Genomic DNA, 17,500 nt, shown 5'->3' with positions numbered 1-17,500 from the left:
TTCGCCTACGCCCAGCACACCTCAACCACTCCCTATGCCTCCACCTCCATCATGCCCTTTTCAAACCAAATGCAGAGCCCGCCCCATGGTGGCGAGCAACAAGATGATGGCCACTGGATCGCCCAGCCGGGACCGTCTGGAGCTCAGTATGCTCAACCAGATCGCTGCAATGGTGAGGGCAAAAGAGACTTGCTTTTCTATCATTGTCACAGTGACCGTGAATTGGACACAACACATATCTGACCTGTTATTGCTCTTCATTTCATGGGAAAAGCATAGAATGAAATAGAATAATTTGGCACCACTTTACTCTTTTGAAGGGTCTGTTAATTGTTTAGGATTATTAATTAAACCTGTTCATACAAATACTGCAGTACGCTATTAGTCTGCCTGCTATGTGAGCCTACACAGAGCTCAACTGATTTGCCCCTGAATTATTTCTAAATGTTGGTAGCTCATAAATTGTATTTCTTCTTGTGGTAGTCGATCTTCCCAAACAGTAACCCAAGGCTTAATAAGACTGAAGTGTTGAAAGCCATTTCTAACTGTTTAATAATTGTATATGAAAGATTTATAAGTTCATTAATTAACAAATGTATACATTTTATTGATCTTACAACTATCCATTCATCCATCCATTAGCTATACCGCTTTATCCTCAAATTCTCTCTTCTTTCATCATAATTCTTTCTTGTTTTTTTTTGTTTTTTTCATTAATTTGTGTGAGATTATATACATTTTTTTATCGCTCTAAATCATCATTTCCTATGGTAAAATCAATCCAATCAGTGTTAAAGATGTCTAAAACGGTGGCGCTCAACTTGTTACACTGTGACCCGCATTTTCTTATTGGTCGCTAAATTATCACCCACTTTTATAAAATTTAAGAACAATAAAGAAAATACAGTTTAAATATAGCCTTTGAAAACATGTATTGTATACCCTTTGTCTCATATTTTTAAACACAACTACACTTCTATGTTCAAAGTGCCTGAGTCAGAGCACCAACAAACTGAGGATGAACATGACAACAACTGCATGTTCAAAAATGTGCAACATAAAGACACAAAATTTGACTTAAATGGTTTTGATCTCTTTTTTGGAAAGTGCAATCAAAATAGTCTGTCTGCTTTTTAGGAAATTACAGACTCAGACAAGTGCAACTGCAACTATTTTTACAGTCCGAAGTATTATGCTATAAAAAGACCCAGTAGAATTTTTCATGTTTAAGGCTGTTTACAGTAAAAGCCCGTGGAAGTTATTTGCACCATGCTAGAGTTCAACCCGCCCCTTGAGAACTAACAATTTGAACTAACATTATATTACAGCATGGTTTTAAAGCTGTGTAAATCGATGAGTAACCTGCATAATATTTCATTGTTGGTAGGTGAGTTTCCTCACTCACTGCCTGTTTTCTAGGTAAGCCAAAGCAGAAGGCCATGGGTAAGGCTGTTAAGACACCATCACTAACATGGATAGAGACATTGCCCCCACCTCCCCCAGTTGGAGGGTTGGAACAGTGTGACCAGGATGAGGAGCCTCCAGAGAATGAGGACATGGACATAGGGTGAGTACAAATAAATGCTTAATAAATGTGTATTTTACAACCAGACTATACCACACTATATTTATTTGTTCTGAAAAGAGAACTCTCTCTCTCTGTCTCTCTGTCTCTGTCTCTGTCTGTCTCTCTGTCTCTGTCTCTGTCTCTCTCTCGGGCTCTCGAGCTCTCGAGTTCTCGAGCTCTCGAGCTCTCTTGAGCTTAACCCATTAAGGACTAAAGAGCCTGGCTAAAACATCTCTATAAAAACTACATACGTTTGTCTTTGGAATCACCCTCAAAAACCTGAGGTTTTCCCAAATTCAACACCTAGAAAATAATCAATATCTCAGCCCCTTGAGCAGATAGAAGCATCATACCAAAAGAAATTGAAAGCTTAGACGTGGCTTTCAAACTGGCCCGAGTTTATTAATCATAACTGTTTCAATCGAAGATGTAAAAATATCTTAATTTTTTATCAGTGCAAGAGAAGCACTATTTTTAAAAATCGAGTAAATATCATCCTCTATTCTGTTACAAAGACACCAATATTGTCATTGTCTATAAACATATATCCTAACCATATATCCCGTTCGACTGGTTCCACTGATTCAAAGTCGAGTCGTCTGTTTCACTTCGACAGCGTCCGCCATTACTGGCAGACATTACCGACATTCTCTGAGGAGTCCAGACACCGTCACGTGTATATTCCGATGCAGTTTATTGGCTAGGAGACCGAGAATTGGATTAAAAAAAGAAAATGACGTATACGCTCTCCCGGTTTTAAAGGTAGAAACATGCAACAGCGCTCCAGGCTTTAGTGGTAGAAACGCAGATATGCGCTCCCGGCCTTAATGTGGAAATCAACACAAACATATTTTTTTCAAGAATACGTTCCCAGCAAGCCCACTAGTTGAAACACGGCATTCTGATTCAGTGCATTTGTGCAATTTGAGTTAAGCAGCAAAATCCACCCGTTTTTAGCCATTTCATTTTGTCATTTCTGTCGACTGACATCACAACTCCCCAGGGCTCCGGGACCGACCAATCACAGTTAGCCTGTTTTATAAAGCTGAGCCGTGACTCTGTTGTAATTTAAGGGCTTTTTTATGATTAGATTTAAGACAAATTGTCACGCCCCCTTTTGGAGCTTGGCTTGTTATTCTTTCGGTCTCGGCGATCTACGTCACAGGAGGGAGGCAAGCGTGGTAATATTGCTCGCTTTGTCAGTTCTGTCAGTTGTCAGTTCTAAAACAGCGACCGATCGCCACCAAAATGCAAATGCACATTACTACTCTTGTCCACTTCAACCTGTGAAAGTATAAAAGTGTTCTGCACAATAGTTTGGATTTATTGACATAATGTGAGCTCATCATGATCACCTCCACAAAATCAAAAATGGCGATCGCTTCTCCACTTACACAGGCTGAAGCGGACTAGAGCATGAATGCGCAAATGAACACCAACTGGTTATATTTCGGACATTTAGCTACGCTAAACTCGTGTCAACTCTCAGAAGGCAGACGGTGACTGGTAGCGGGCAAGCAATCAGGCAAGCATGGATCTTTATTCCCACCCCTTCCCTCCCCGACTAACAGTAGGATGACGGCACAGCTAATAGCAACAACTAGCTTCAGGCCGTTAAAACAAAAGGTGTTAGCACAACAACATTAGCTCCTTACTGTCACTCCAGCCTGCGTCTTCATGTCGCGACGTTGCCTCCCAAGCAGTCGCGTGCATTGTCGGGTTGCCAACTTTGTCACTCCTAAATAAGGGACAGGTGCACGGTGCCACAGTGGTGTGAGCATGATGTATGAATTTGGTTTTTTTTTCTAATTTTCACATTAATGCGGAAACCACATTCACGTAAAATAAGAAAAAAATTAAGTTTTTCACAGGACAGCGATGATATGTTACCCCATATGAAACCACAATTTGGCTCTTTTCATCAAAAATGGGTGTAAGAAATCAGAAATGTAAAATAGGAGTGTGACTCACCAAATTAATTTTTTCTATGGATATTTCTGGCTGCTTTTGACTGACTCAACAGTCTTCTGTCATTTTGCGCAGCCAGAGAGAAGTCCTCACATGACAGGTGGAGTGATTGTCGCTTGTTCTGAGATTGACGCTTTATCTGATCTACGATCTGTCATGTGTAGTACCGAGAGTCTCCATTAAGAGCGCTGTAATGTGCTATCACTGTTTAAGAACCAGCAATGTATGTTCGAGCAAGTATACAAGTAAAAGACATTGAGCTGCCAACCTGTCTGTGTCAGTCGTTATTGACAAGCGATCGCCACCCAAAGCTTTACTAAAAGCATCTTATATTACAGGATTGGTAGATTGCAGTTTTCTGTATTTGCAAGAGTTGATGGTCAATATACGGGACATTTAAGCTCCCGTATGGGACAAACCAAATTAGCCCAATATACGGGACGTCCCGGCTAATACGGGACAGTTGGCAACCCAAGTGCATTGTCCGACACCGCTTGAAGCCGCCAGCTTCGGCACAAGGTGTGAGTCGGCGTCGATTTCAGAAAAATACCTCATCGAACCGGGGCTGTCTTGAGGAGCGGCATGTGCTTTCAGTCAAGTGTGGCCGCATTGCAACTCACCATTTCGGCTGTTACGTTCCAAATATGACGGCGTGTTGTAGGTCGAAAAGCTGGGGCCATTCCTCATCCAAATAAATGTGCACGTCTCCTCATTCCCACTTCAGTCTCTGTAAATATCCTGACTGGTGTTTAAAGGCTCACCCATCCTAACCGTGATCATCAAAGAAGCAGTGTTTTTTTTTTTTAGCAAAGAAGCAGTGTGTGCTTGTCCCAGCATAAATCTACGTAGTCTATCTACTTCCACATTTCCTCATTCTCATATAAATCAGCCACGGAGAGGTTAATCCTTTTGATATGTTGAAGTGGTGATTAGTAGGGATGTCCACATTAATTTTGGTGCCAATTGATCACCGTTTTTTGACGTTATAAGCAATGAAAGTACAATGATTTCCAATGGAGGGTTAGAAATTGGTTCCTCCAGTGACTCCGACCGAACATGGATAGAACGGTAGGGGGCGCGGCCATTCTCCTCATTAACAAGAGGCATTATTCATGGAGTCACTTATTTCCTAATTTCTCCCAAATTTATTGATAAAATGGAAAATGACAACTCTTTTCATTTTCCTGACATTTTCCAAAAAATATATAAAATGAACTTGTTAGTGAAAACATTCCCATCCCGACCCAACCATCCCTTTAATGTAACCGGTGAATGAACTGCGATTTCACTACACAAAACACTTATCTTAGTGTACAAGAATATGATGCACAGCAAGTAATTAAAACACACACCACTAGTATCACACTACAAGGAAAACACAGAGAACAACTGATAATGTTAAAATAATGATAAAACAAAATGATAATTCGCTAATATTTCACAGTGATGCACTTACAATTGCTGCTAGCCATTGTGCGAAGTCAGCATCAATGGCCAAATATACTGGTTTGTCTTCGCAGGGCGGGACAAATGTTTGGAGAAATCAGTTCGCTCCTCGACATCATCTTTTACAAATGAGACTGCGATTGAAGCTGAAGTCTTGTCATGGATATGTCCATCCATCCATTATCCAACATAGCTTGTTGTGTCACAAATTAATCATCTCTATCGCTGAGATGATTGTGCACTTTCATGACTATGAGTAAAGAATGTTAATTTAAGACAATTTCTTGTGGCGAAATTGGCCTTAATTACATAATTTTAGTAAGATTTGATGTATTGTTCTAGTTAAAGTGATATTGTTGGGCAGTGTCTGAAGTCGCTAATTCCTGCTAATATTTTTTGTGTTGGACGTGGCTGTGATTAAAAAAATAATAAATCAGTAGGAAGTCAGTACTAGAGTCATTTTTTACCTATTTATTCTTAAGTAAATATTTAGAGGACTATTTTTTACTTTTATTTAAATCATATTTTCATGAAGGAAACAGTAGTCTTATTGGAGTACAATTTTTAGCCACTCTGCCCACTTCTGTTCACAGCTAAAGTATCATTTCAAATTACTGTCCCTTCAAACTGGTACATGAATTGAAACTAAAATGGGCCTGAAGTCTCTGGCAGTAGCTGCATTACCTTGGCTATGATCGTTATCTTTCGCTCATTCTTCCAATGGAGAAACGCAATAAAACTTACCCGTACTTGTCGCTTCTACCCCACAGCAAAACTATCATTCACTATTTGGACTTTAGACCACAATCTCACCACAGAGAAGGCAACACAGAACGTTAGTCAGGAAACAATCAAATGGGTCTAAATTCACATTGGAAACAACTACCTATTTTTGTCATCCGACTGAATCCTTTCCTTTTGCTTGTAGCTCAGAAGAAGAGTGGTGCCCCCCCCTCCCCGAGAGGACGTACCTGATGGAGGGCTGTGAAGACATCCACTCGCACAGGAACAACGCCTCTTCTCCGGCCACTTCCTACAGTCACCAGTCCACCGCTACGCTTACCCCATCTCCCAATGAGGAGACGCAAGCATCCCATGACCTGCGGCGCCAGCAAGAGGAAAATCAGCTGTCGCGGTATGTGTGCGGTGTGTGTGCAATGACTGATTTGGTAGCTGACCTAGCGGTGGGCGATATATATTGTTATCGATATCATTGTCAATCTTGCTTTCACGATGTGTAATTTTACATTATTGAGTATTAATACTGCCTCTGACTCGAGTCAGTCGACGGCCGCAAAGTATGAAGAAATGCTGAAAAATCAGTGTGCATTGACAGCGGAGGAGCGGGACGTGGTAATCAGTCGCCGAATCAGCGGGCAGGACCCGGTCACGTGACTCTGTCCGCACTGCAGCGAAGCTGTTTCCTCCACATTTCCTGGAGGAGTGTCGAGCGGATATTCATAGCGAGGCGCGAGTCCACGTCGTCCGTAGTCTGTAAATGGTTTGGAGTTGACTGACGTCGGTGGGAACAACATTTTTAGATGTGCCAAAACGGTCACCGTGATGAGCAATTCTGTTGCACCACAAGCCATATGATTACGAGGAAAACTTAGCGACCGCGCAAGCACGCTAAACAAAAGCTTGAACACGCACACTCACAAAACAGTCGCCGAGTTGAACCAACAAATATAAACGCACGCACACACTCACGCACACACATATGGATATCATTATGGAATAACAGCAGAGACATTTAAATGACATAAATATTTCCAAAAATCAATGTAAGTCTATATATAATTTTTTGTTTTTTATTGTTAAATATTGTCGTACAATATAATTGTTTTGCAGAAGCTGTATTTAGCAATGTAAAACTGATGTTGTTCACAAACGCTGTCTATCCACAATTGGTCTGTGAAGCAAGTGCAGAACTAAAATACTTTTTGGAGAATATCGTCAAATTATCATTATCGAGTTTTTTGAAAAAATATCAATATTTTTTTTCGCCCACCACTAAGCTGACCTAAACCAAAATACGTACATCTGTGTTACATTTGTGCTACTTCCTGAGCTAAGTGGACATTTCCAATTTGTCCACTGGCTTTGCTTTACTGACGTGGGTAAATATCAAACCTGTATACGCCATTGAAATTGAATTAGTTAATTTGATTAAGATATGCACATTTTTTAGTAAAATGACTAATGTACTACTTTTTCAACGCAAGGAATCAGACCACAGTTTATTTTCTAATATCAGTTTATGTTATTATGTAGAATATATTTGCTTCACTATGAGAATAACATCAGTATTTGAGAGAATAGCATGTTTTACTACCTCAGGCAGTTGCAGTTTACCACCTGCAAGAAGCAGCAGTGAGAAAGAATTGACAAGACTTGTATAATTAGCACACTCTTCTCAACCAAGATGCCTCCCTCATGCATGTATTGCAATGTAAAACTAATTAACAGAGCTGGGCATTGCTGAACCGCCACCACGTTCCATCCTGCATGTTTGACTCAGTCAATGCCAGACATATTCAGACCCTCTTTTACCCTAACGTTTGAAAAAAATTGAAAAAAAAAAACATAAGTAAACTCCTGGGATTGAATGTGAAAAGACAAATAAATACGTCAATAGCAGTGAATGAGTTAATCGCCCGCGTGGTCCCGGTCCACTCCTCGTCGGCGACAGCCAATCGGCGTTGAGAACGCAATCTTCATGTCACACGCAGGTGCCGCACAAGCAGACACGCTGCCACACAAAGATAAAATATCAAACACAAACAACAGACACATACACACACACACACAGCGTGGTGATCAGTGAAATAAAAAGAATATAGGGCACATGTCATTTCGTCTGTGGGACCGCAAGTTGCACAACACTGTCTTATTTTTTTTATTTTTTCCTTACTTGGCCACGTGTCAGGAGTGGGGGCATCTGCGTGTGACGTGGTACCGGTAAAGTCTCGGACCGACTGGGACCACGTGGGTCGTTTGAATATGCAGACAGGAACTCGGTGTCGGTTAGGCGATGTCCAGCTCTGCTACTTAATGATTAACAAAATACAGAAGGACATCTGACCTAACACTATAGTACTCACTAAAGTCACAAAACACATTACAATGCATTATAGAACACATAAGAAAGGGGAACTCAGGTATTGAACATAATGAAATGCATTGTCGGAGTATTCAAATTGACATTTCCGTTTGAGGGAGCATCATCCTTATCAGTGCATTGACTTCTCACGTGTTCATAATCAGCAGGCAGAAGCAGAGAGATTCTCCTTTTCGAGGAGTATTGTCACCATTTTGAGTTTGTGTCAGCTGAGAACAAAAATATTATGTCTGCGTCTGTGCTGTCAACAGAGTGTTACATAGCTTCAATAACCCTACGTCAATAAAAAAAAGAAATGTATCGCAGGGCATAATGCATTTAAAAGCACACCAGATTGTGTGACCGTGTACTTGTATGCATTATTAACGTTTGCCATTACAACATTAAAGTTAAATATGTCAAGTACAAAAGACTTTTAGATTTAAAACATGTTTTTTGTTCAGTGAAGTCTAGAAAGACAGTTTTTATTTTATTTTAGTTAAAAAAAGGAGCAAATTTATGTTTAGTGAAATCCTGAAAAGACTCATTGTTTTTTAAATTAAAGTAATTTAATAGTAATAAAGTAAAGTAAAGTAAGTTTTGTAATAAAGTAATCATACATAAGTCAAAAGGGTTGGATTTATTTTATTTTTAATAAAAAAACAAACTTTATTCTGAAAAGTTACTGTTAAAAACAAACTTCCAATTAACTTTTTGACTGCCATTGACAAATTTACTTGTCTTTTCACAGTCCAGCCATTCAATCCCAGGAATTTATTAATATTTTCTCAATTTTTTTCAAACGTTAGGGTAAAAGAGGGTCTGAAAATGGCTGGCAGTGAATGAGTTAAGTGGCAAAACCGGGTGTTTAGATGGGTTGCCGGTATCTGCTGGATGTAACTCTTTAAGTAACTTGTAATCCATCTTAGTTACTTTACTAATATTTTGCTTTAAAATAAAGCAAGTAATCAGTAAATTACGTGTTACTTTTTCAATGTAACTGTTGCAACACTGGTTTTAACTGCACCATCAGCGTGATCCCTACTATCTATATAAAAAGTTGCTGTCCTGTGGACGTCCTTTAATGTATTTGTGCTTCAACAAAAAAAGGCCACTAATTTCAAAACAGGGTCCACCGTTAATGTATAACATGTACAGTCATTTATAGAAACAAGTAGGTTAGAAGGATATACATAGAAATGAAAACATCTGGTTATTCTGTTAGACTTTAACCGCATGATAAAGTGAAGTGTAGTGTCAGATTCTGTTCACTTGCTCAGTCCCCTTACATGTTGCCTTGACAGCAAAAGGTTGCCATGCGGTCCAGTGCCAGTTCCCCAGGCACCAAGTGCACCACTCTCCAGCCAGCATCATCTTGGCTCATCGGAGGTTGGACCGCTGCAGTGCCAAAGTCACACACAGCGCTGCCTCCATAACCAGGGCCAGAATGAAGACAGCATCAATACAACTACACCTGGTAAAGTCACAAGGGGACATACAGTAGAGTGCACACACACAAAGCAGCAAAGTTCATAAAGTAATCAGACAGGCAGATTACGTCAAAGTTTACATTCCCTACTTCTAATGCCAGAAGCCAAAACATTTATTTCTTCCATTTTATTGGAGTGGAGGACGAAAAAAAATTTTTTTACTCATGATCTGATTTTTCTTGTGCTTTTCTCATTCAGTACACAGCCGTTCATCACCAGTGGATACATGCTCTCCGCTGACCCAAAAAGTTCGAGTAAAAAAAAAGGCTTCCAAGAATTCTGTATACAGGAGAGAAATACAAGGAGGTAGGATTTTTTTTTTCTATTGATCGACTGAACGCTGGATACAGTATATATAGTTATATATACAGTATAAGTAGTTCATGCAGCTGATATGTACTGAGGTGGTTTTCCTCTCGTATAAAGTCAAACTGTGGTTGGTAAAAAGTTCTCATTTGAATCTCATATACTTTTGTCAGTTCCAGTTACTTTGCAAGTGGTAAAACACAATTTGGTAATAAATGTAAATCAGATTGCAGCAATTAATTTAAGTGTCCCTGTTTTCTTAAGATAAAGACTTTAATTAGGCTCCGGTGTTCTTGGGTAAGAAAATCAAAACAACAGCCAATGTTGTTGCACAAAACCCTCACAAACCTTATACTAATTACCTTTTTTGTTTTTAAGTCTATACTTATCTACACGATTCTCTCCTCAGACCTGCCTCCACCTCCAGAACCACCCCCAGAGGAGGACAACTTGCAGGGGTCCCACAAGTGCACGGAGGCCAGTAAAATGGCCAATGGCTCTTTATCTTCCCTGGAGAGGAGCGAATACAACAGTGGCAGCCACCAACGCAAAGGCTCAAGACAAAGACACGCTGAAAGTAAGATAATGTTTCAGTGTGTGACATAGCTACATCAAATTTGGCTTAATAAATGCTTGCATACAATAAGAAACAAGACATTTGTTTCTATTTTAATTAACACATGTAAACATCATATTGCAGGGTGGAAAGATAATCTGAAGCTTTGAAACTTTTAAGTGATCGAGCCTCCTTTGGTTGCAATAACCTCAGCCAAACGTTTCATTTGGTTGCAAATCAGCAGAGCTGGGCACTTGACCCTTTTTTGCCAGTCCGTCCTGCGTCCACGACCTAGGTACCCTACGCTTTAGCTGCCAGAAGCCACTGTCGTGATGTGATGATGATGCGGGCTGGAGCAAACCAGGGGACATCACGAGAACATTTAATATTGCGTAATAACACAATACTATTGGGTTTTGTTGTACATTTTCACTTTTTATTGTGTTATTTCACAATGAAAATAATTATTGCAGAATAAGGCAATGTTATTTTAGGAGGAGAACGAACATCTTCCATTTCCGGGTCATAGCTTTCAGTGGGTTTTTTTTTCCGCTCGTCAGTGAAATGGGCGTTCACTAGAGGGCAGACTATGCTTGTGAGAACAATACTGCAGGGAGGGAACGCACATGAAAAAGAGCACTCCAGTGTTGTGCAGGCTTATCAAGGCAGTCTTGCTTTTTCAACCATTAAGCATGGGAACACATAATCACGTTTCTACCACTAAAGCCAGGAGCGCTGTTGTGTGTTTCTCCCTTTAAAGCCGGAGAGCGTGTACGTCATTTTCTTTTTTTTTTAATCCAATTCTCGGTGTCTTAGCTAATGAAATGTATCAGAATGTACATGTGACTGTGTCGTGAGTTGTCGGAGCATATCTGAAATTTTTTCGAGGAGTAATGGCGGAGGCCGTCAATCGCGGTAGCTCTGCTATAAGTCATGGGAGTGATATAGACGACACGCTCACGGACTTTAAAGCCGTGAAACCACCCAAACATGATGCATGGTTAAGATATATGTTCGTAGACAACGATCGTGACGATTTCAACGTCTTTGTAAGAGAATACAGCATGGTAATTACCACTCGATTTTTAAAAATTAAAAATAATGCTTCACTTGCATCTTTGATTGAAACAGTAAACTCATGCCTGTGTGAAAGCCACGTCTAAGATCAAATTCTTTTGGAATTACGTTTCTATCTGCTACAGGGGCTGAGATATTAGATATTTTGAAGGTGATGAAAATGTCCGTTTTTCAAGAGTGACTCCAAAGACGACCGTAGGTTTTAGAGAGATGTCTCACGAGGGGCTTCTGGCTTTAATGTTACGTTAAGGGAACCCAACACAACACGTCAGCCGATACTTGACCCGGTTAGGGACGATTAGAGGGACGGGCGAAAACCTACCTCTGTCCTTTTTAAAAGAGTTCTCGTCCGACCGTCCACAAAATGGGCGTCTGTCCGAACCGTTCCGTCCCAGCCACGGAATTCCCACCTCTGTAAATCAGACCTGCGCAACGGTCACGAGGAATTTTTGATCCTTCCTTTTTGCAAAACTGCAACAATTCTTGGTTGACTGGTGTGAATCGCTCTCTTGAGGGCCTCCCACGGCATCTCAATCGGTTTCAGGTCAGGACTCTCATCTGTCCACACAAAAGTTTGCCAGTTGTGCTGTGGAACATCCAGGTGCTCTTTTGCAAACTTGGGGCCAGTAGTGGCTTCCTCAGTGATTCCCTCCAGTGACGTCCGTTCCTTTTAAATGTTTTACTTTTTCAATTTTGATTTGTCAACAGAGAGGTAAGCACAGGCCAGAGACTTGACTAAGATGCGAGGTGACTTTCGGACAATTTCTGTGGCTTTGACTCGAAAGGCAAAATATTTAAATTTGAACACTGTATGGTGGCAGGGAACTCAACACAACTCACTTCGCAACAAGGTACAGTTTGGCAGATAGTGAACAAAAACAAAATGAGGCATCAGAGCTACACACCATGTACTTTAGTGTCTCTTTCATGCCAATTAGCAATTCTTAACTGAAGGTATTTCGAGAGCTCTTTTCCGGGACGCATGGTTGGCTCACATCAGGCAATAATTCATTAGAATAGAAAACTCAAAGCTGGTGCGAGTTGACTTGACATTGATTGGACTCAAGGTTGGTTGACCGAGGACCCTGATTACCCTACTGGTTCCTTTTCCACCCTGCATTTTGAATGTTTATATTGTCTCCCCAATAAAAGCATGAAAACATATAGAATGCAAGTGGCTGTCAAATTTTTGACTTGACCAGACTTGAACAGGCATGTGTTAAAAACAGTAAGTGCACTCTGCAATACATTACTTAGCGATGATACTTTGTAATAAAAGGGCCTCTTGTTTGAAAAAACTTAAACTCCTCATTGCTGCAGTAGATATAGCAACCTAATTTAAACAAGGTCTAGCCCAGGGGTCGGCAACCCGCGGCGCTTTCATCCATATGCTGCGGCTCTGCGTGGCTTGGGAAACTAAATTATAAGTGTCCGATTGAAGTGTATGTTATTTGTCTCAAAAACGTGCATTATGTCTTCTTAGTAAGTAAGTTTTTAACTTCTTTCTCCGTCCCTACTTCGTCTGTAATTTTTATGCAATTCTAGCCAATTTTAAAGCGATGGAATGCAAAGACTCAAATAAAGCACGACGGAGCTGTGTGCAACATGATGACGTGTACTGCATCTGCTGAATGCGACCTTTTTTGGGGGGGACAATAACGACAGAAAATAGTAAGGTTTGCTGGATTAAGTTGGATTGTTTAATATGGCTCGATGAGATGCTTTGTTGCAAAAAGACCCCTTCGCATGTGTCATGAGGTATGTCTCCGTTTCACTTTAATATGCACCTTAGTTGGAACATTGTTTATTTACTGCATCACTCATGGCTTTAAACTAGAAAGAAGGCGTTTTGTGAAGGCGTTGTAACTGTACTTTTTTAATCAATTAAAGCGTCAAATTCCTGATTGAATGTATTTTGTTGGTCGTAATATGTGGACGTGATTGTGCAATAGTAATATAAGGTTTAATACAACTTGAACAAAGAGGTGCCTGAGAACTCAAACAAGCTGGCGTTTTTTGGAGGTTAATGTCGCCAAGTGTTTGCGGCTCCCAGTGCTTTCTTTTCGGTTTAAACCGGGTCGAAATGGCTCTTTGAGTGTGAAAGGTTGCCGACCCCTGGTCTAGCCACTCTATAGCCGTTTCTAAAAAGAAAAAAAAAAATCTTTACTCTATTCTATAGCTGCACAGGGCGAGGAGCTGATGCTGTACGGTGGTAAAGCCGGTTACCTTTCCAGGAATCAGATGTCCAGTAATTGTTCGACCACAGGAAGCTCCTCGTCCCGGGGCTCAACAGGCTCCCGGGGGATCAATGCGGCCAGGAAGAGCAGTGAGGTAGGATACGATCATGTCTCGTCAATAATTGAAGCATCATAAGTCATTATGAGCTCCAGAAAAAAAAAAAAACATCTAATCCGTCATTAAAGAAATTCATTGGTTTATGCTGCATAAGACACACGTAATATTTTACTGGGCACTAAGTTTATTATAGGTAACGAAACAAACAACGAAACAGGTAAAAATATAATTGAAAAAACATATTTGTTAAGGAACTGAAATAAAAATAAAAATGCTTACAAAATAAAAATGAAAACATAACGGAACCTACATCAAAACTAACTATAACTAACTATAATTCGAGTAAAATACTGTATGCTTCGTTTTAATTTTTGTCAGATATCATCATACAGCTTTTGGGGTTCATTTTAAAGGGATTTATTAATGTACTGCTGTATGTCCGCACAGAAAAAGGAAGGTCAAACAGTAGATTGAGAACTGTAGTTTAAATTACTTGATGACACAATACTGGACGATTTTTTTTTTTTCTTTTTTAACTCACTCACTCAAGTGCCTCATATATTAAAGCAAAAAAAAAAAACTCATACTAAAACTAAAAAAAACCTAATTAAAACAAAGCTTTTTGGAAAAATAAAAACTATTAAATACTAACTACTGTGCTCTAAAAACTAATTAAAAGTAACTGAATTTAAAAAGCAAAAGTCCAAATGAATTAAAAACTGACGATAATTAAAAATCCAGAGCTGGGCTAACCCTGCTGGGTACAAGACAATTTGCGACATCCACCAATTGTCACACACACATTTTCAACGTTCACAGTACATCGTATCTAATTTGACCGTCGACTCAAGTGAGGCTGCACAGTAAGAAACAATGCTGTGTTTGTCCACTCCTGGGAGAACATTTCACTGTCCGAGCGCTCCTTTTAAATGCATCCCCTGCAGGTTCTCGCACCACAAGCCAATGTCTTTTATGGCTTACCAAGCTGTGCCCACTGAATGGAAGGCTCTGCGGGATTCCGTGTTTGTGAGGCTGCACTGTTCGGCACATCTTGCAGAATGTATACTTTTGGCATACGGTTCATGTAGATAACAGTGGGTAGTCAATCCTGGCAGTCAGAGTCACAAACAGTAAGTAATCCCTATTGTGGTGAAGAAACAAGGTGAACACTTGAGAAGGTGATTCGTAGTCGTATTTGTGTCGTCGATCCAACGTGAGAAAAATCATGCAATTAACTTTGATTCAGCCTTAAAATAAAAGTTTCCTTAGCATAGTAGCATCCGTTTCATTTCTCTTGTTTCCGTTCAACAGCTCCAAACTGAAATTGAGCAACACCAAATAAATGCAGGCCAAGCATGGCTTTTTATGAGGAAGGGGAAGTGTAGTCATTTTGATGATCTTTTTAGGGGTGGAGCTGTAAAGTTTTATGCTGTCACTTAAGGTATCACCATACAGCTGCCTGTGTATGCAGGAAGAAAAAGGATGGCCTGTCACAGGTCAGTCCCTGCTGGCCCCAACTCACATCTGGTATAGGAATGGAGCAAAACAAGTCACATACACACAAAGACAGGGCTCCCTTATACGTCTGCTGTTGCTCAGGTCATCTCCCATGGAGCAGTGAGGAACACCTCAGCCCTTTAACAGATCCTTACTGGCCGCCTCTTTGTGCCTTGCTGGGAACATGAAAGCGCAACCTTCATCGCAATTAGGTTTGGGGTGTTTTCACAGGAAGTCTGGGTTAGGTTACCTCCTCCTTCCTGGTATGTTATGGACTTACATCTTTTGCCCTTTGACTCAGAGACGGGGAGGTGTTGCTGTCCCTAGGCTATTTAGTCAGACCGGGGACATCTGCAGCGTTGATGTATAAAGCAGAGGTGGGCATTTTACAAAGTTTTGCTGGTCATTCGTCAGTCCGTCATTTTTTCGAATTGTAATCAGTCAGTTGGTCAGTCCGCCCGTCAGAGGTCCATTGGTCTGTCAGTCGGTCCCCCCAAAACACGTCAGTAAAACGGGCGTCCGTCAATGACGGACTGACGGTCCGTCACTGGCGGCGGCTGGTGACCATTACTTTAACAGACGAAAATGCAACTCCATCAGTGCTGAGTCTGTCATTTTTTAAAAGTGTTCCGTCATTCATCCGTCGTCACGGACCGGTCCGTCATTCTGACGGTATGCCCACCTCTGGTGTACAGTATTTATGAGTCATTCTCCTATGACTATAAAACAATACAAGTGATATATGAAACAATACAACTGATCACTGCACCAAGAAAGTGCAAATGAGAGAAAATGTAGTTGGTCCTCCGATGCTGCTATAACAACTCCCGCTCTTCTGCCAGTAAGTACAATGTTGGAGTGTGTCGGAGAAGCTTTGCTATTCAACTTGAGAAAAATGTGTGTGGTTAGAGGTCACTGATGTTAGACCAGAGAGCAGGCCTCATCATCATCCCAGTTCGCTGTCATCCCAAAGGCAAGACAAGGCAGTTTCATTTTGTATAGCATAGTGATGGGTGATATGATGATATTAGATCGTTGTGCGGTTTAACGTGTTCACGATCTCTTAAAGCCGAAAAATCGTTTGATCGTCTACTGACACGTATACCCGACCAACCAATCACAGCTCGCACAATGCACCTTACGTGACACTCCCCGCCTCACTGTTTGTTTGTATAGCGGAAAGTCACCACGAAGCAGAGTTGGTCCCGAAAAGAAACTCCACATCCATAGTGTTGATTTGGTTTGGCTTTTACTCGGAGGAGAGAGCGCAAACCAGTTATTTGCAAAGTTTGCAGAGACTCTGTTCGGACGTCAGCGCCGACAGCCAAAGCAAACGGAGATCAGACACACGGTAGCCAGAGGCAGCCGCTAGCTCCAAGATAACGCAACCCACGGTAACACAGTCATTTATTAACAAGGGCACTCCATATGAAAAAACAAGCAAGTAGTGTAAAGAAGTAACTATGGTCAGAAATGTGCAAATTAGTCTTAAAAAAATGATGTAAAAAAGAATTGTGATAAAATCGTGATCATGATTTTATTTTCAAAAAATCGTGATATATTTTTGCCATATCGCCCACCCCAAGTATAGCATAATCATACTCAATCACTTTCATTCAATGTGCTTCTCACAAGCAAAGACACAACACCTACAAGCATTTAAAAAGTTAACAACATTCAAAACAAAGCAAAGAAAACAAAAGTAGCTAACAAAAATTACTAGAATGTACATTGACAGCATTTAAATACATTAACAGAAACCTTTTAAAACATTTAAAAGTAAAGAGATAAAAGTGAGTTTCTCAAATATATAAAAGAAAAGAATGATTTAAAATTCTTTAGTGTACCTTATTCAAAGGTATGAGAAAAAAAGCAAAGTTTTTAACCTGGATTTGAAAGCATTTACACTCGGGGCTGACTTTACTGCCTCTTATTTCATTTGTGTGCAGCATAACAGCTGAATGCGGCTTCACCATGTTTACCATGAACTTTGAGCTCCGCTAATTGACCCAAGTCTGTAGATCTCAGAGCCCTACAGGGCTTGTATTCAATCAGCATTTCATTCATGTATTCAGGATCCAAACCATTCAATGATTTATAGACCAGTAGTTTATAGACCAAAATTTTCAAATCTATTCTAGAGTTAATTGGGAGCCAGTGTAAAGCCTTTAGGACTGGAGTAATATGTTCCGATCACT

At 40.4% G+C, this 17,500-nt stretch overlaps 1 protein-coding gene across 1 annotated transcript in view; it reads left to right on the top strand.

Moving 5' to 3' along the window:
- robo3 (roundabout, axon guidance receptor, homolog 3 (Drosophila)) overlaps positions 1–17,500 on the top strand; it is a 100,556-nt gene that overhangs the window by 80,934 nt on the left and 2,122 nt on the right. The window contains exons 20-26 of the mRNA XM_086012482.1: positions 1–172; positions 1,420–1,567; positions 5,910–6,116; positions 9,386–9,558; positions 9,770–9,877; positions 10,287–10,454; positions 13,690–13,841. The exon at positions 1–172 is cut by the window's left edge and continues 110 nt beyond it. Of these exons, the coding sequence (XP_085868608.1) occupies positions 1–172; positions 1,420–1,567; positions 5,910–6,116; positions 9,386–9,558; positions 9,770–9,877; positions 10,287–10,454; positions 13,690–13,841 (1,128 nt within the window). The remainder of the gene's footprint in view (positions 173–1,419; positions 1,568–5,909; positions 6,117–9,385; positions 9,559–9,769; positions 9,878–10,286; positions 10,455–13,689; positions 13,842–17,500) is intronic.

This window comes from Filicampus tigris, chromosome 17, assembly GCF_054856515.1.
Source record: "Filicampus tigris isolate MCC_2025a chromosome 17, RoL_Ftig_1.0, whole genome shotgun sequence".
Taxonomy (NCBI): Eukaryota; Metazoa; Chordata; class Actinopteri; order Syngnathiformes; family Syngnathidae; genus Filicampus; species Filicampus tigris.
This window is presented reverse-complemented; position numbering and strand designations above follow the sequence as displayed.